A 19,546-nucleotide genomic window follows, 5' to 3' on the forward strand; every position below is an offset into this window, starting at 1 on the left:
GGAAGGGGAGTTAGGGATTGGAATAACTTACCAAGGGAGATGTTCAATATATTTCCAATTTCTTTGCAATCATTTAAGAAAAGGCTATGAAAACAACAGATAGGGAATCTGCCACCTGGGCGACTGCCCTAAATGCAGATCAGTAGTGATTGATTGATTGATTGATTGATTGATTGATTGATTGATTGATTGATTGATTGATTGATTGATTGATTGATTGATTGATTGATTGAAATTACAGGAGGAGGATTTCGCAAGGGAGATTCCAATGGACAGCATAATGCAACCCTTCATTGAAAATCTTAAAGATTCTGAGTCCGAGTCCCAGGAATCCGACACGGAGAGTGATCGAGTGATTGGTTAATTGAGAATCTTCCCAATGGAACGCTTTTCACACATTTTCTTATGCGTATTCTTAATGTGTTATGGTTTTTGTATGTGGACTTAGTCTATATCTCGCACTTTTCTATCTTTACTGTACTGTACTGCAATAAATTGTATGATGTGCTGTTTTTACTGTTGTAGAATACAATTCCATTGAAGGTAGCATGTTTTATTTTTACTTTCGAAGTTCTAGTAATTATTAAGATATTATTACAACCTGGTGTAATGTTGCTATTATTATTATTATTATTATTATTATTATTATTATTATTATTATTATTATTATTATTATTATTATTATTATTATTATTATTATTATTCCCGCTCGCATGGAAAGTATTACCAGCTTAATAATTATGGTGATTTCTGTACCGAAGAATGCATTAAAACATCAATAATGGCTAAGATTAATCAGTCATTCTCCGCTCGCTGTAACTCTGCCTCTGGCCACCGTAACAGTTGCAACAGTGGACGTGTATCTCTGTCTCTCTCTCTCTCTCTCTCTCTCTCTCTGGGCTAACGCGGAGAGCCCTACCGCCTTCCCGGCTGGTCCGCTCTATACCTCGTTGCCCCATTCGCCTTGAACGACTATCGCGAATTCCTAGAAATTGTGATAAGCACCGAGTATCAGTTTTGCGCTGCACGCCTTCCCGGTTGGTGTGTAATATAGCTCGTTGCACCATTCGCATTGAACGACTATCGTGAATTGCTGGAACTAGTGAGCAGCACCGAGTATCAATTTCCCTGCATATTATTCCATGATATTCAAAGAGTTTCTACATAAGTGAGACTATCATTTGTTTTAAGCCTTTTACTTTATTGTTTTAACATTTATCAATATCGGTTCGTATTTTAAAACTGAAAACAATCCTTCGATTAATTTGATGCGTTTTTAGTGACGTACAGACTGATAATGAACTGAATTTTCATTTCATCTTGTGACATTCCTGGTTTTTTGACTAGGGTAGTTATTATACTATTGGAAAAAAAAAGTGGAAAAAAAACCGAAGAAGAACGAGGAGGAGGAAAAGGAAAAAATCATGTCGGTGTAAAATCAGGCTGTGATCACCGAGAAATGAATTCTTCTCCATGTTGTGGGCTGTGTGGAACATGCGGTAATTTACTCCGTTGTTCTAGGTGCAAATCTGTGTTCTACTGTTCGAAAGATCATCAAAAAGAGGACTGGAAGAAGCACAAAGTATTCTGTGGGAAAAATCGAGTTGACAAGAGGAAAGAAGTAGAGATACGGCATGGTGATTCTCCTGTAACTCCTGAAATTCGTGCTCCGGATTTGTCTTCTAATGTCAGTCGTGAGACAACTGTTAGTTGGAAGCGAGATCTCAAGGGAAAAGCCGAGGCATGGAGCACTAGTCCCATAACCTATGAAGGTAGTTCTGAAAGTGAAATTCTCAATTCAAGTGCTGAGATTCTCAGTCCTACATTTGAATTTAGGGACATTTCATCGTCTAGCTCATTAGACAATAATAAGACTAATGCGAGTGGTATGCCAAAGCAAGAGACAAATCGTGTGATGGCCCCAAACAGCACTAATGGTTTCAGAGAATTTCCCGAGATCAGTTTGGTTGGCGGTGACTCGCCACCTCCTTACTTACATCGAAATACACTAGACCAGCAAGGGTATATTGAAGACGTTTGTAGGATAGTTATTGAACACATGAATAAGTATGGTGTTTGTGTTGTGGACAGTTTTCTGGGTCCTGAGAAAGGCAAAGCAGTTTTGGAAGAAGTTACCAAAATGCATAGTGCAGGACTATTTAAGGATGGGCAGTTAGTAAGTGATAAAGCAAAAACTGATTTGAAGACAATTCGTGGAGACCAAATAATGTGGACTGATGGCAAAGAAAGTTCTTGTAGAAACATTGGTTTCCTGATTAGTAAGGTGGATGCTATTATCATCCGTGCCAATAAAATGAGTAACAATGGTAAGATGGGCGATTATACTATCAACGGTAGAACAAAGGTAAGATTCGTTTTGTTCTTACATAAATTGTAAGAAACACTCTTACTACCATTTGCCTTCATGTGGTTAGTGCACACCAAAGTTAATAAACAATGTTAATGAAAACATTTCTGAAGATGTTACAATAAACTTTTCGTTAACAAACTTCTTCAACATTGTGTCCACACCAAAATAGCTGTTTGTGAGGTTACAGTTGATATGGTCAGAAAGAAGAAAATACTTACAGCTGCAGATTTCATTATTTTAGTGAGGACAATTGGAGAAAAGCGCAGACGCAAAGTGTTGCAAAGAAAAATACTGGAAAGGCGGGTAGAATTAAGTTTGGAAAGAACCCTTATGTCTGAACCTTTAATTCATGATGCAGCAGGCTTTCAAAATTTTCTTGAGAGTGCCCCCACATGACTTTCAGTTCTTGTTGACAGTAATTGCGTCTGAAATTGCAAGTAATGATGCAAATTATCGGAAAGCCAGCTCCACTAATGACAGGCTATTTTTTATTTTATAGATAGGCTGCAACTTTAAAGATTCCTAGCAACTTGTGACATTTCACTTATATACCAATTTGTCTTGAGTATCAAAACAAGCAATTTCAGTTATGTCTGAGTTGTTTGAATATTTATACAACAATATCAAGGAATGTTGATGATATAGAAGTGATTTTGGGAGATCAGGTTATTCAGCGAGGTGCAAAGCTAGAAATGAAACTGCATTAGAACACGGCTAAAAGGATATCATACAGAATTAAAGGTACTGTAGGCCTATATTAGAACTTGCAATTTGATAGTCAATTCTTAAAAGTAGTAAGAAGTCATCGTATTCCGCGCTGTCATTCTGCGTGCTCTAAGTGCGTCCTTGCGCATCTGCGAACCAAAATGTTAACGAAAACATGAAATGTTAATAAAAAGTTTCATTCCCAAAAGTTAAAGAAATTTTGTTTATCATCTTCATCAATGTCCCACTCAAGTCGCCCGGGTGTGGTTGACAAGCCTCCTCCACTCCTTTCTGTCCTTCCACTTTTCCTGCTCCATTACTTCCGCCACATCCAATCCAGCTTTCATGGCCCAAAATAATAGACGTGGTATTCATTTGGGGTTATGCTAGGCCTATATGAAACAGTTCGCAGGCCATGGTTCTCATCTGAGGAACAGAATAAAGGCCTTGAGAAGTGATGTTTTTCTAAAGATTGTCTTGTTTCTCATTTTGTAGGAAATATTCTCATGTTGAAATTTGATTTATGAACTAATACTCGTATAGAGGGAAATGATGATTCGCATAGAAAAATAGAATAGTACGTGTCTTCTTGGCAAATGAGATATTTAGTTGTGTTCATTCTTAGAGGTCTTCAGAGTGAATGCCTGTTCTCAACAAAGTTATATGAAATTTCAATATTTAGGTCCACTTTTATAAAAGATAAAGGGAGATCAGAATAAAGTGGGGGAGAAGGAAGGTTTATTGTTTGAAAGAATTATTATTTAATAATGTGACATCTTTCTTAAGGTGTGCCCACACCAAGATGTTTTTGTTAATTTTATTAATAAACACTGCTAACCAACAATGTTCACGAACATTTTTGACTGTTAAACACAATAACGTGTTTGTTAACTTTTCAAGCATGTTGATAAACAAAATATCTTTAACTTTTGTAAATGAAACATTTCATATCTTTTCGTGTTTTCATTAACATTACGGCTTGCACATGCGCAAGGACACAATTAGAGCACGCAAAATCGTAGTGCAGAATACGATGTTTCCTTATTTCTTATAAACATTGACTACCAAATCGCAAGCTTAAGTTCTGATATACAGTATTTTTAATTCTGTATGATATTCTTTCAGCTGTGTTCTAATGTAGTTTTATTTCCCTGTCATTAATGGAGCCGGCTATCTGATAATCTGTATAATTGCTTGCAATTTCAGGCTCAATTACTGTCCACGAGAACTGAAAGTCGTGGGGGCAAATTCAAAAAAAATTTGAAAGCCTGCTGCTTCATGAATTAAAAGTTGTGATAAGTGTTATCTACAAACTTAATTCTGAACACCTTTCCAATATTTTTCGTTGCCACACTTTGCGTCTATTTTCTTCTTCCTGGCCCTATGCTTCGTAACCTCACAAACAGCTTTTCTAGTGTGGACATCATGTTGAAGTTCATTAATATTGTTTATTAACTTTGTTTTGTTAACGTTGTTTATTAACTTTGGTGTAGACTAGCCATTATACAGAGGAACTGTGTTTGAATGTGTCATCTGCCAACATTGAATCTAGATCATTCTTTGGATAGGCATGGAATGATTTGGTCATGCACTCAATCCACATGACCTAGTCTAATTCTATTTATTCTATGTGTATATGAGAAATGATTGTATGATAAAATGATACAATACCACTGGCCTAAGTTCTCGTAAAACTCTCAGATGGTGGGTGGCACTTCATTGTGGTGATGAAGTCTTCATAACGCAGTCATCAAAATTATGCATAAGGGTGTGCGTGCGTGTGCGCGTGCCTAGCATTGATCTGCTTGTTGCATGAAGAGTTTTACTTTGTTCAAGTTTGTTTATAAATTTATTTATTTATTCACAAAGCACAAGATACAGCTACACTGAGCAAATTTCACTTGCACTGCCAACAGACTATTTAACCAACGTAAACTTTCATAATAAAATATAACAAACATAACAAAATATAACAAGATCAGGTACACAGCCTACTAATAACTGTCCAAATTGAAAACCATAAGAATGTCCATATTGATAGCCAAGTCGTCGTGGGTCAAGATGGCGGTATAATCCCTTCACATCAACTTATCTTTAAGAGGCTATTTATACACCTCTCGAATACACTTTTATTTGATGCTATATCGAGTTCTTGTCTCCTGTTAATATTGTTAAAGAGTGTCGGGAGGCGGATTAGGAAAGATCGTTGAAGTATTGAGTGCTGAGTGTGGGGAATGTGGAGAAGGTCTTTGGTTCTGGTGGAGCGGGAAGGAACACGGAGAGAGAAGAGTGAGACAAGATGTTCCGAGCGGTCATGTCCATTGAAGATCCCGTGGAGGAAACTCAGGTCAGCTACCTGTTGCCTGATGTGCAGCGGTGACATATTAATTGCCATTAATACCTGCTGCGTAGACAGATTTCTGAGCTTGGGGTTTCTGTTCCTTACAATTGCAGCAAAGAAGGACACTGCTCTGTCTAACTGCTTAGTATTGGAGGGGGAGGCTGTTGTCCAAATAGGAGAGCAGTAGTTTAAGAGAGGTTGAATGATCGTGAGGAAGAAGTGACGAAGAGCAATGGGGTCAGAAATTTCTGTGAAGCGATAGAGAATGCCTAGTAATTTCATAGCCTTGGTTGTATATGTTTCTATGTGGGTCTTAAATTGTAATTTTGTATCAAATATTACACCTAGGTCACGCTGTTGCGTAACTACGGTGATGGGCTTGTCAAGTAGGTAATATGATGTCGGTAGAGGAGATTTACGTAGTGTTCGAGAGGGCATTAAGTGAGGACTGTAGCAGAGCTGCATCTCCTGGATTCCTGATCTCCCTAAATATCTTGCAGTCGTCAGCAAAGAGTAGGGTATTGGCTGTTTCGTTGAGTTCGGACGGCAGATCGTCCATAAACAAAGAAAACAGCAAGGGGCCAAGAGTACTGCCTTGTGGGACACCGGACGTGACTGGTAACCATGAGGATGAAGTGCCTGATATTACCACTCTCTGCCAACGGTTATGTAGGAAGCCAGAAAGAAGGGCCAGAAGACTGCCATGTATATTAAATCGTTCGGAGAGTTTATGAAGCAACAGAGTATGGTCTACAGAATCGAAAGCTTTCGAAATGTCTACGTAGCAGATATCCAGCTGCGATTTAGCTGCAATGGCGTGTGATGCAAAGCTATGCAGAGTGGCTAGGTTTGTTGGACAAGAGCCACCTGGTAGAAAACCATGCTGCTTGGTTGAGATATACGGCAACGTGAATGCGAGGAGACGCTGGTGTATAATTTTTTCAAAGATAAAGGATAGTGTGGGGAGAATGGAAATTGGTCGGTAAGATGAAACATTAAATTTGTTGCCTGATTTGAGAAGTGGAACAATATTTGCCTGTTTCCAGGTATTAGTAAAATAGCCCGCAGCAAAACATCTGTTAAATAATTTAGATAGAGGGACGCAAAGAGTACTGGCAGTATTTTTTAGGAAAAGAGGACCTATAGTGTCGGCACCGGTAGCTTTGTTGGTACGGAGAGTTTGAAGAAGGTCATGAACTTCACTTGGTGTGGTAGTTATGCTTGATAGGGTTCTGTTTGAGGCTGTACCAACGGATGGGAGCGGTTGGTTTTGTAAGGGAGGAGAGAAGTTGGAGAAGAAATACCTGTTGAACAGTTCATTGCGATCGGCGCCGTCTGCTGTTGTATCGTTGTGGTTCACGCTGACAGGAATCCGCTCCGTCCTTCTTCGTGTGTTGATGAGACTCCAGTAGCGCTTGGGATTGCTGCGGACGTTTTCAGTGACAGTGTCTACGTGTGTTTTGTAGTCTCTTCTGACCATAAACCTCGCGTGGCGGCGGATTTTAACGAAAGTATTGTGAGTGTGTGGGTTAGGGAAGTCTTTCCACAGGCGCCAAGCTCTCTTTTTATTAAATAGTATCAGTCTGGTCTCATGTGATATCCAGTGTTGATGTTTGCTGGTAGTAGCCCGTTGTGCAGGTACGAAGTCTTTAATTGCAGCTTGCAGCCAATCGTACAGCAGGTCAAGAGCCGATTCGATGTCAGCTATTTCGAGCAGACTCCAGGGAAGGCATTCCAGGGCGCGACACATTGCAGGCCAGTCGGCACGTCGCCAGATGTAGGTAGGGCGGTAGGATGTCCTGCTGTGAGGCTATGAGGAGGGGTGGGGAAGGAGGAGTGTAGCATCGAGAGACTGGTGGTCGTACAGGAAAAGGTTTCTGCCTGGGGTTATTGTTTTAAGTTCTAATGAGGAGAGTATGAAGTCCAGGGTGTTGGGTCCACGGGTTGGGTACATATTAAACTGTTTCAGTCCGAGTACTGATGTGTATTGTAGTTTAGAGAGGGTAAATCTGGCCAGCAAATGGATTAACCAACTGGTTTTGCATATCTTAACAAATAAGCTGCAGATATGTATGGTCGAAAATGTTGTCAAATATGTGGGGTATGTATAGTGATGCTCATTTACATATGTCCCTTTTACCAATCTGCTGTAACAGTATGTTTAGAGGTATGGTGGGTTATTCTGCTTATGATATAATTGCCTATAAATGATACATATCACATAGGCACTTCTGGTTAAAACTTGATACCATTCTTCACTTTTAGAGAGAACATAATTGAATATGAAATTGTCATTGTACCAGATTTCTCCAGAAGCTTCTACCTAAGTACCATTATGCTCTTGAATTTCTTGTAAGTAGATTATCATTAGTGCCTGGATAGTTTGGACTTGAGAACACATTTCTTGTCTTGTGTATTTATGTATGTACTAGCAAGATACCCGTGCTTCGCTACGGTATTATACTGAAATTTATAATCGAATGCTCAGCGTTTTACATATAATCCGCCAAAATTCGTTATCTGACATGTTTTCTGAGAGAATCCGCCAAAATTCGCAATTTGACTCGTTTTTTGAGAGATTATGGCAAAGTTCCTCCCATTTTTCAATCTTTCTAGCAATCGATTTCGTACTTCCCGGGCTAGGTCCAGGTATTCCACCCGAACAGTTGAGTCCCTAAATCTTTGCCATCATTTCCTATAAACACTTTTAATATGGATGAAATCTTTGAGGAGATCCGGCGTGGTGTCATCTTGGGTGCCTTGGCGGTACTGAACCTGCGGCCGGACTGCATTCGTAGTCATTACCCGGTCAGGACCCGTTTTCAGCGCGGTCCGCAAATTTTGACGACGGTCCAGAACATTATTATTATTAGGGTGGGCGATTTTAGTTGAATTTAGGTTATTATTATTATTATTATTATTATTATTATTATTATTATTATTATTATTATTATTATTATTTTATTATTATTATTATTTTATTATTATTATTATTATTATTATTATTATTATTATTGATGATCTGGACCCCACAGCAAGATGCAAGACCGCTACTTGGTGGTAAATTACATCTGCTGCCATTGTCATTGCTGACAATGTGACTAGCACCAAGTGCACCAACTGCAAGTGCGCAGGATTTCTAGCGATACGAATTATATACTTCCGTGCATTATTGACCTTATTATAGAGGTGAACAATTGCACAATCAACATCATTCCTATCGTTTATTTCAAATGTGTTTAAATTTTTATTTATATGCCAGGAGAATCTACTGTAATCTAACTTTAAGTTCTCCAAAGGAAAAATGGCTCTTGAAAAAGAACCCAGGAAAGGTGATCGGTTTATGATCAGAATAAGTACATTATGAACAGTAAAATCAATTGGTCTCAAGTCCTTTTTCACCCCACCACTGTTAACTTGATTTAACCCCCCCCCTCCCCCCAGGATAAAAAAGGCATGTTTCTTTATTTTTAAAGGAGATTCCACACCCCCCCTTAAGTGAATTTTCCAGCAAAAAACACTTGTTTCTTTAATAGTAAAGGATCTTCTAAATACCAATTATCACGACTCTAACATCTTCAGTTTTTGAGATATGTGTCCTCATAAAAGGAATTCAAGTCCTTTTCACCCCGCTCCCAGGATGATTTCCCCCAAAAAACATGTTTTTCTTTGTTTATAAAGGAGTTCCAAATACCAATTATTCACGTCTATAACAACTGTAGATTTTATTAGATGTAAGTATCCGCAAACAGTTAATTCAATTCTTCAATTCTTTCACCCCCCTCCCCTCTTTGGATTTTCCGAGAATACGTGTTTTTTACTTTTAAAGCAGATTCCAAATACCAATTTTCACGTCTGAAAAATCTTTCGTTTTTGATGATGATGATGCTTGTTGTTTCAAGGGGCCTAACATCGAAGGTAATCGGCCCCATTCGTTTTTGAGATAATAGTATCTTCATACAAATAATTCAACTTATTTTTCAATTTCCACCCCCCCACCTTTTAAGTGGATTTCCGAAAACAAAAAATATGGATTTCATTATTTTTAAAGGAGATTCCAAATAACAAATTTCACGTCTGTAACATCTTCAGTTTTTGAGATATCTGTATCCCAATTAAAAGTATACAACCCCATGTGTTTCTTTTGAAAACAAAACATACGTGTTTCTTTATTTTTAATAGAGATAGGCCTAAAGAAATACTGTTTTTCATTTCTGTAACATGTTAAGTTTTTGAGATATACTGTAGAAACGCTCATTTTAAAATTCCACCCCCTTTTTGGTTCCCCTTAAGTGGAGTTTCCAAAAACAAATCACCTATTTTTCTTTACATTTACAGGAGATTCCAAATACCAATTTTTAACGTCTGTAACGTTTTACGTTTCTGAGATATACTGCAGATATAGTCTTCCAAAAATTCACCCCAATTATTCACTCCTGTTTAACCCCCATTAATTGGATTTTCCAAAAACAAAAAAATACATTATTCTTTATTTTTAAAGGAGATCCCAAATACCAATTTTCAGATCTGTAATATCTTCAGTTTCTGAGATATAAGTATCCTCATTAAAGGCATTCAATCCCTTTTTCACCCTTTTCACCCCTCCTATTGGGATTTTCCAAAAACAAAAAATACGTGTTTATTTTTAAAAGAGATTCTAAATACCAATTTTTACCTCTGTAAACTTTTCAAGTTTCAAAAATTCTCCCTTAGCGAGCACCAACATTGTAATATAAATGTATCCTCAAAATTTAAGTTCTTTATGTCCAGTAGTTTTGGCTCGGCGATGATAAATCAGTCAGTCAGGACGTTCTTTTATATACCCAGATTGTACTTTTTGTCGTCTTTCCATCAGTATTGTAATTCTGCATGTAAAAGTCATGTGATAAATAAATACTAATCATTATGTAGCAGGACTTTTAATAGTCACTATTGTAAATTTTAATGTTCAGAGGGCTTGCTTGGGGTTTTGGACATGGTACTATTTACATTTTATCCAGTGTAGATTTTCAAGGCTAATATGCTATTTAGCCTGTTCATTTGATACATATGATTCAGACTGCTCTTTTTTTTGTGGCGAGGGATGAATTCATTTCATTTTGGGCTACTCAGATATCTTATTTTCAACCCATTACTACTTAGGAATGGCGGTATTGTAAGAAACATTGAATGAGAGGTTTAAGTTTTTAACCATTGCTGAAATGGATTTTACCATTAAGCTCATTTTAACAAAACTTGACCAATGAACAATATGTATGATACTGTCCTAAAAGTAGTTGCTGCTAAGAAGCAACATTTATCGGTACACACTGTGTCAGATACTCGCTACATAATCAACATAATAATCCCAGTGACCCTTACATTATCGGTAACTAAGGAATGAAAAAGTAAGAGTTCAGTAGAGACCCTAGTATGAGTATTTTCAGATATTATGCCATTGTTTATGAAAATATGCATTTTGTAATTCCTTATGAATTTGTCACCAGGGAAAATACCCCATTTGCAAAATAAATATTTACCTAACCCAACCTAACTTAACCTTACATAATCATGCAGTATTGATATTGCATCTTTCATTTTAGAAGTCAAATTATGATCATACTGTGAAAGGAAACAACCTAACACTTACTGCTGTGTAAGGTGCCATAACAGTTTCTTCTGTTAACCTCTGATTTACTGACTTGTGATTTTTGATGGATGTTCTTTCTTACATGGATCATCTGCTGAAAGGTATAAAATGCCAGGGAGGGATTCAGTTAGGTGGAAATGTAGTAAGCAGTCTGGCCTATGCTGACGACTTGGTCTTAATGGCAGATTGTGCCGAAAACCTGCAACTTGGAACTTGAAAATAGGTGCAATGAGTATGGTATGAAAATTAGCTTTTCGAAGACTAAATTGAGTCAGTAGGTAAGAAATTCAACAGAATTGAATGTCAGATTGGTGATACAAAGCTGGAACAGGTCTATAATTTCAAGTATTTAGGTTGTGTGTTCTCCCAGGATGGTAATATAGTAAGTGAGATTGAATCAAGGTGTAGTAAAGCTAATGCAGTGAGCTCGCAGTTGCGATCAACAGTATTCTGTAAGAAGGAAGTCAGCTCCCAGACGAAACTATCTTTACATCAGTTTGTTTTCAGACCAACTTTGCTTTACGGAAGCAAAAGCTAGGTGGACTCAGGATATCTTATTCATAAGTTAGACGTAACAGACATGAAAGTAGCGAGAATTATTGCTGGTACAAACAGGTGGGAACAATGGCAGGAGGGTACTCGGAATGAGGAGATAAAGGCTAATTTAGGAATGAACTCGATGGATAAAGCTGTACACATAAACAGGCTTCAGTGGTGGGGTCGTGTGAGGCGAATGGAGGAGGATAGTTTACCTAGGAGAATAATGGACTCTCTTATGGAGTGTAAGAGAAGTAGAGGTAGACCAGGACGACGATGGTTAGACTCAGTTTCTAACGATTTAAAGGTAAGAGGTATAGAACTAAATGAGGCCACAACACTAGTTGCAAATAGAGTATTGTGGCGACGTTTAGTAAATTCACAGAGGCTTGCAGACTGAACGCTGAAAGGCAGAACAGTCTATAATGATGATGTATGTATGTTCTTTCTAGAAACTCTTTGGGCCCATGTCTGATAACTTTGTAATCCAATTTTTTAATTGTATTAATCTTGTGTAAAATAATGTAGATCAAACTAGTTAGGAATTTAACCTTTGGTGAAACTTCGCTGTTTTATTCCTCCACAAATTTAAGTGAATGTGATATACCAGGTACGACTGATTCGTTTCACCTCTAGTGAGGTCCTCATCATCCTGTAAGTTAGTGGTGGCAGTGCTGATTATTGTTTTTAGGCAACCCATCTTCTATTAACATTAATCAGAGAAAGAAAAATGGAAGGGGTCCGACACTTCGAAAAATGAAGGTATCGGCCAAAGAAAGACAAGAACCATGAAGGGTGTGAAAATGGAAGATTCCCTACTGGTAAGCCTTGAATGCTTTAATCCCAGCGGGGTCGGAAAAGAACAAGAGTTGACTATGGCAGGTCAGATAGGATATATGAAAATGAGGAACCTGACACAAGTGGAAGCAATGCCAGAATTCAGCTAATTACCCTGTTGTTGCCAACCCACACCGCCAAGTAAAGAGCCCCTGGGGCCCCTTTTAGTCACCACATATGAGACAGGTAGGGGATACCGTGGCTGTATTCTGCTGCTCTCACCCACATGGGGATTCCTGTAAGTTACAGTATACTGATTGTTCATAGTGAAAGGTGATGTGTAAACAAAAAAACACAAAAAAAAGTCTGTCACCTGATCCCTGTCCTTGTAGTAATGGATAGGTAGGTTAATTAATTAATTTATTTATTTATTAACCACAAGTACCACACCCGGGAAACTGGAGATGGTTTAGGATGATTATTAACCACAAGGTTACTCTTCCATCTTTACATTCATGCCTTACCATTAGCTAGAGCCACCAAGTTTATCTATGTTGATGATGCTCTGGTGGCTTAAATCAGGTATATTGTAAATGGGGAGAATATTCTTTTGGTAGACTTGGTGAAAATGTCAACTTTCTTTTAAGTCTTGGAGGCTGATTTCAATTTCCATGAAGATTGAAGTCTCCTGCTTCCAATGCATTAAATGCCTTAAGAATGCAGAGTGCAAAGTAAGCATAATTCATTGTCTTGCTGGTTAACACTGAAATAATGTCGAGATTTTCCCTACAATTGTTTCGGATGTCGTGTGCAAATGTTGCTTGTAAACATATCTTTTCTTTTTACAATAACTTGTTTCAGATAAATATCATTGTTTTATGGAACATAAGGTAAATCTCTTTTCAGAACTTTCAGCAGCCCTACTGATCTCATTCCTCACAAGGGAGGGTCACGATATGTTGACACTCAATATATTAATATATAGTGCAGTTATTATGAAACATAATGTGTAAACAGCATATCAATTTTAGCTGCTATGGAATATTTCAACTTAAGATATCGGTCATCACACTGATGATGGAAATACTGTAACTATGGAGACATATTAATTGTTATGAAACAAGTGGATTATTTGCGATTAATAGTCAGTAATATATCAAACACTCAACAACATGGTTTTCAGACCTGACCGGACGAACAGAGACAAAAGTATTCAAGCCAACAACAAAAGCATGGTCTATGACTCCACATTTCTCGCAGTGTTCACATTTGATGAAAGCAGTTTGGTCACTTTCCTCACAGCAGTGCACTTCCGTTAATCCTCCTTTGAAGCAGTACTTCAAGGGTGTTTGAAATACACCATGAAAGTAACTGCATTGTAAAAAAGCAAATTTGATTAAGTTGGAGAAACTTGCTGCTAAGAACTGAAAATACACAAACAATTGAAGGCGTAAGAAGTGATCTCTGTGTCATTGTCAGACGATACCATGATTGTATCTGTGATAAATTTCACAATATTTTTTGTATGGAAAAAAAAAAAAAAAAAAAAATGTTGTCAGGCTGTATATTGCCTGTACACTTTGCTGGAATTAGTTTTAGATGAATTCAGTGCTTTCAGTAACTGATGAATAGTATAGTTCGTCATCTGTATTGGCTGCCCAGGAGTCAACCAAACAAGAACTTCAGTACGTGCCTGTATATCTGACCATATTGCGTATTCTAGGAAGACTTTTAAAATCTTTCTTGGTCATATTAGCAGATTTACTTGTACTTTACTTTGGTAAATTGATGGTCGTATTTGCAGGAAACTGGCCAGTGGGCTCCATTACAAGGATTTAAGAATGGGGCAGCAGCATTTCATCCATCACAATCCCTGGCATCCAACTGCACCAAAGATGTGCTTGCTTCCCTTCATTGCAAGCGTTCGTCCAGATCACAACTCTTTATCAAATCATGAATTAATGAGCTCTTTGTTCAGTATCTTGCTTGATGCTTGTTGTTTTAAGGGGCCTAACATCGTTGGTCATCGGCCCCATTGTTCAGTATCAATAGCTTGCTAACTTTGTTGGTTATTTTCCAACAAACGATCATATTATTATTTAAACTTTTTTACCCACGGTTTGGAAGGTCTCAGAAGTAGGGAATTGTGAGGTTCAATTCTCTTCTTAAATTTCATTGCCCACTGTCTCAATATGTGGTCAATATTGTCGTGGTTACCTGTCTTTTAGCTATAAAATGATTGTGCACTTCATGGTTTATAATATCCTACAGGCTGTTTTGGTCTGACGAGTGCCATTGTTTGAGCATGTTTTGAAGTTTTGTGACACAGTCCAACTCTTTTTCTTTTCTGTGCCAAGACTTTTGTAAGTTTTAGGCAAGGTGTCATATCAGTTGCTAATCCAGGATGACACAGATGGGAAGGATCAACATTTCCATCATTTCCTTGGGTCGTTTTGTCCTATATACAGATATACTTCTGGAAACTTTATTTTTCTCAGAGGTGATGGCTGATATGATGAACTTCTGCTGCTTTTCCTGACATCCACCACTGGTGACATTGTTTCATCTCTCATGATATCTTCCATGACTATCACTTGTTTCAACTGATGCATCCTCAACGATCACAAGTGAACTCACCTCTGATATTTCTGCCGAGTGAATTGGCCATGCGGTTAGGGGCATGCAACTCTGAGCTCGCATTCTGGAGGTAGTGGGTTCGAACCCCACTATCGGCAGCCCTGAAGATGGTTTTCCGTGGCTTCCCATTTTCAAACCAGGCAAATGCTGAGTTAATTGAGGTAAGACCACGGCTGCTTCCTTCCCACTCGTAGCCTTTTCCTATCTCATAATTGCTGTAAGACCTATCTGTGTCAGTGTGACATAAAGAAAATTGAAAAATTCTTCTTCCAACTGGTTCTTTATTTGTAACATGGTCTACACATTTTTCCTCAATGAGAGACCTGATTTCTCTTGTGAATTAATGAGTTCTGTATTCAGTATCAATAGCTTACAAACTTTGTTGGTTATTTTCCAACAAACCATTTCATTTAAACTATTTTACCAATGGACTGGAAGCTCTCAGAAGCAGGGAATTGTAAGGTTCAATTCCCTTCTTAAATTTCATTGCCTGGAATTTCAATGTATGGTCATATATTGTGGTGTTTACCTGTCTTCCTTTCTGCCTTTGTGGTCCTCTGAGATTGAACATGTTCTTGGTAAAACCAAGTATTTATCCAAGAAAGACTGGAAAATTCACCATAGTTGGGAACCACAAAGTAATGGGATTTCTGTAGCAAAATTTCTTCAAAGTAATCCACCAACAGTTTCACAATTACTGCCTGTCTCATTGCCAAGGGCGACTGTACTGTACTGTACTGTACTGTACTGTACTGTACTGATTTGCTCACTCTGTAAACACACTTCCACACCACATAGAAGTTGTGATCTACTGTAGCAGACAACACAGACCTGTCGTGTGAATTGTGACCATTACACCACTTGCAGATAGATAGGGGAAACCTACACCATCCTACCTATTCTTCCCTCTCCTGCCCACACTATTGCACCACAGCAGCTAAATTTTTGGATGGTATTTGTGTTCCTGATTATTAAAAAAGCAAAAACAGTTTTGTTCTATTTTTCAAAACAACTGCCATCACCCTTTCTTGTCAGAGCTGTCACTCTCTTCATCTTTTGTTTCTTTCATCTTTATCATTTAGCCCTTGACATATTCCATGTCTTTTTTCCTTCAGTTTATCTACATCCCTTCCTTGATATTCTTTAACTTCATGGGCATTTTATGATCCAAGTTGTGATTGGACTACTCGTGTGCTCCTGAGAATATTTTCCAAGTTGTTGTTTGGTTTCTGAATATTTGCTTAATGACAGTGTGAAGTCTTCCATTATTGCCAGGTCTTGTCCTTATATACAACTGTCTCTTGCAAATTTTGAAACAAGTGTTAAGTTAGCATGGGCTAAATTATGATGAGTGTACAATTGTACCACCAGCTTTCAATTTTTTCCACTATTCCAGTCCATATTACATTAGTACAGCCTATGGTCTGCAGTCCACTAGTGGTTTTCAATGTCTGCCTTTGTGGTTCTCTGAGGTTGAACATGTACTTGGTAAAACCAAGCATTTATCCAAGAAAGACTGGAAATTTCACCATAGTTCAGAACCACAAATAATGGGGATTAGGCTGCAAAATTTTTCGTTCATGAAATCATGGGCCCAGTTTATTCAACCTCAGTTGACATTTAACTGGATGTTAAAATAATTTAACAGTGAATTAACCAATTTAGCATTTAACCAACATTGGTTATTCTTATTTCTTAGCATATGACCCACATACTAGTGGGGTCTGCTTTTTTTTTTATTGCTTTGTGTCGCTACTTTACACGATTGTGTGCCATGTCAGCATGATTGCATGCAGTTCTTAGATCTTCATGTATGGTGTCAAGGCAGCACTGTCTCGGTTGTTCTACTGGACTTTTCCCATCAGTCAACAATGTCAATCCAGTCTTTGCAACTGTTGTTTCAGCAGCTTGAAGTATGTGCCCACACCAGCAGAGACAGCTTTCCCTCATCTTTTCACTGATTGGTGCCACTCCATATCGTTTGCAAACTTCATTGTTGCTGACATGATCGTGAAGTGTTAAGCCAGATGTGCATTGGACCATCTTAGTTTCCATTACTCCAAGTCAGTGTTCCATCTCCTGAGTGGAAAGCCAGCATTCTGCACCATACAGAGCAACTGGATGCACTACAGATTGATAAACTTAAGACATTAGCCAGTCTGGAATCTTCTTATCACATAGGACACCAGCCACTAAGCACCATTTAAGCCATGTGCTACTCACCCGATTTGATAATTTAGGATTGGGGGTTCCATCTGCAGTAATTGTCGTGCCAAGATATTTAAATGACATTGTCTTTGGAAGGACAGCACCATTAATTTGAATTGAATTCAGATCAGTTAGATCTGTTATATATTTAACCAAGATCGGTTAAGGCTAATAATCTACAATCTATAGGCATGATACTGTATAGGCTTTTGGGCTTATGCCGTGTCAAGAAAAGGTGAAATTCTTTACGTTTTGCAGAGAACTATGCTCTGCATCAAAAGAAAATCTCTACTGTCCATGAGAAAGATGTCATATTCCAAGATGCTCAAGTTCTTACCCACACTAGACACTACAGGTCCAGGATTATACGGGAAGCTGTGGAAATTTGCATACCGGTACAAATTTTTATTTTTCTATTCCAGCTATTCAATACAATTGATTTTGTGCTGTTAGAAATTCATTTGACTACAACATTACATTAAAAGGGACATGTTTTGCTCGGTTTCCAAGCATTCTCAGCCTTTGTAACTTGTCTCAAGGTTAAGACCTGTCATTGTTAATTTGCATTTAACTAACACACTGACGTCTAAAACACAGTAATATCCTCACAGCAATGAGATTTGGCTAAAATTCCCAAGTTCTTTGTTTTTAAAAACAATTATTCATTGATTTATGTTGAATACATTAAAATTTGAGTCATAAATCCTGTTGAATCTCAATAGTGTAATGTCTTAATATGCGTGTTAAAGGGGTTAGAAATATTCGGCATCATGTATTGGTTTGAGGCATGCTTCTGTAATTTATTAATGGTAAACAGTAAAATGCAACATGTTGGTAGTTTCCTCGAACTGGTCTTGATTTGACGAGCAGGCTTTACATTGGAAGCAGTTCATTTTTATGAGTGCTTTGTCAAAAGGGACGTCAATCTGAAAATCTTGAAATGTTGGTATATTATCCTTATTCACAATCTTTAAGTGATGGTGCATCCCTTTGCTGCTGCTGTAATGCCTCGCGCTGCTTGTTACATCACAGTGACTTACAAAGGCTGAGGATGCTAGGAAACCAAGCGAAACATGTCCCTTTTAATGTAATGTAGTAAAATAAATTTCTGACAGCACAAAATCAATTGTATAGAATAGGTGGAATAGAAAAATAAAAATTTGTATGCAAATTATAGCAAATTTCAATACGGGTTTAAACATGAGAATAGTTACATGTAAAGCTGTGGAAATACGTAGAAAATCCTAACAGTTTCAACAGGGACGCTGGCTATCAATTAAGTAATACCTGGTTGCCAGCCATTAAGGATTTAAATAGGTAGTTCCCTTCCCTGTTCCTTCACTGTTCTTATTTCGTCTCGGTGTTTTTCCAAATTCGTACGTTCCTTATTGCCAGATGTTTCATTTCAGGCTTGTGTCAATGTCATACACCTGTTACGTACACATGTTATGTGACTCTCTTAGACTGATTCTGATGGTTCGGTCAGCTTCCGCTTCGAATGCTAGAGCTGTGCCACGTCCGGAGAGCCATCTGGTGACGAATGAACATGCCATTTCCACTTCTATTATAACGTCTAAATTTCATAAAGTCATTGTTTAAGAAGCCTTTCTCGTGGACAGTAGAGATTTTCTTCTGATGACACAGAACACAGTTCTCTGCGAAACGTGAAGTATTTCACCTTATTTTCTTGACATGGCATAAGCCCAAAAGCCTATACAGTATCATGTCTATAAGTACGGGCTGTGAAAGCATCAATGGCAACAAATCTACAATCTGTTAAATTCTTAGTTAGCTAAACTGATTAGATTAAAGCAATTCAATCCTTCTTGTTAGCTCAGAAGTATTTAATATGGCAGGTGCATTAGATGCAGAACTTCTGTCTCTTGAATATTTGAAATAGATAAGCCTTTTCAAGAAGGAATTAAGAACAGAAGAATGATTTCAGTGATTTGACAGAACATCAGCTCATACGTCTCTTCCATATACCATCCATCCTTTCTACACAGTTACCAATTCTTATGTGAGTTCTATTGTGCCTTATTTCTGCTTTCTGTTCTTATTCTAGTACTTAATACTGGAGTTAATTGATACTTTCTCAAGGGGTAACCATTATCATGGAATACCTTCCAGTTTCAAATTGTGTTCTCCACGAACCTGCTACGCTGGCGTAGCAGGGGGAGAGGTGATACTCCCACGTGGCGCGTCCCAGGTGGCGGATAGGGGGGTCCTAACCGGCTTGCCGGCGGACTTGAGGGAAATAAAATACCTCTCGCGGACCAAACACACTACCCCCTGCGGGTGGGGGATGCTCATGTAGAATACACCCGCGGTATCCCCTGCC

At 38.1% G+C, this 19,546-nt stretch overlaps 1 protein-coding gene across 2 annotated transcripts in view; it reads left to right on the forward strand.

Moving 5' to 3' along the window:
- Positions 1-1,089: 1,089 nt before the first annotated feature.
- The window catches only part of Hph (HIF prolyl hydroxylase), a 110,785-nt gene continuing 92,328 nt past the window's right edge, over positions 1,090-19,546 (forward strand). Inside the window, exon 1 of one of the 2 annotated variants that reach the window (XM_067140401.2) lies at positions 1,090-2,365. In XM_067140401.2, coding sequence (XP_066996502.1) covers positions 1,460-2,365 — 906 coding nt within the window. In that variant the 5' untranslated portion in view covers positions 1,090-1,459. The remainder of the gene's footprint in view (positions 2,366-19,546) is intronic. The other variant, XR_010859231.2, reaches the window with a different exon arrangement.

This window comes from Anabrus simplex, chromosome 2, assembly GCF_040414725.1.
Source record: "Anabrus simplex isolate iqAnaSimp1 chromosome 2, ASM4041472v1, whole genome shotgun sequence".
In the NCBI taxonomy this organism is placed as follows: Eukaryota; Metazoa; Arthropoda; class Insecta; order Orthoptera; family Tettigoniidae; genus Anabrus; species Anabrus simplex.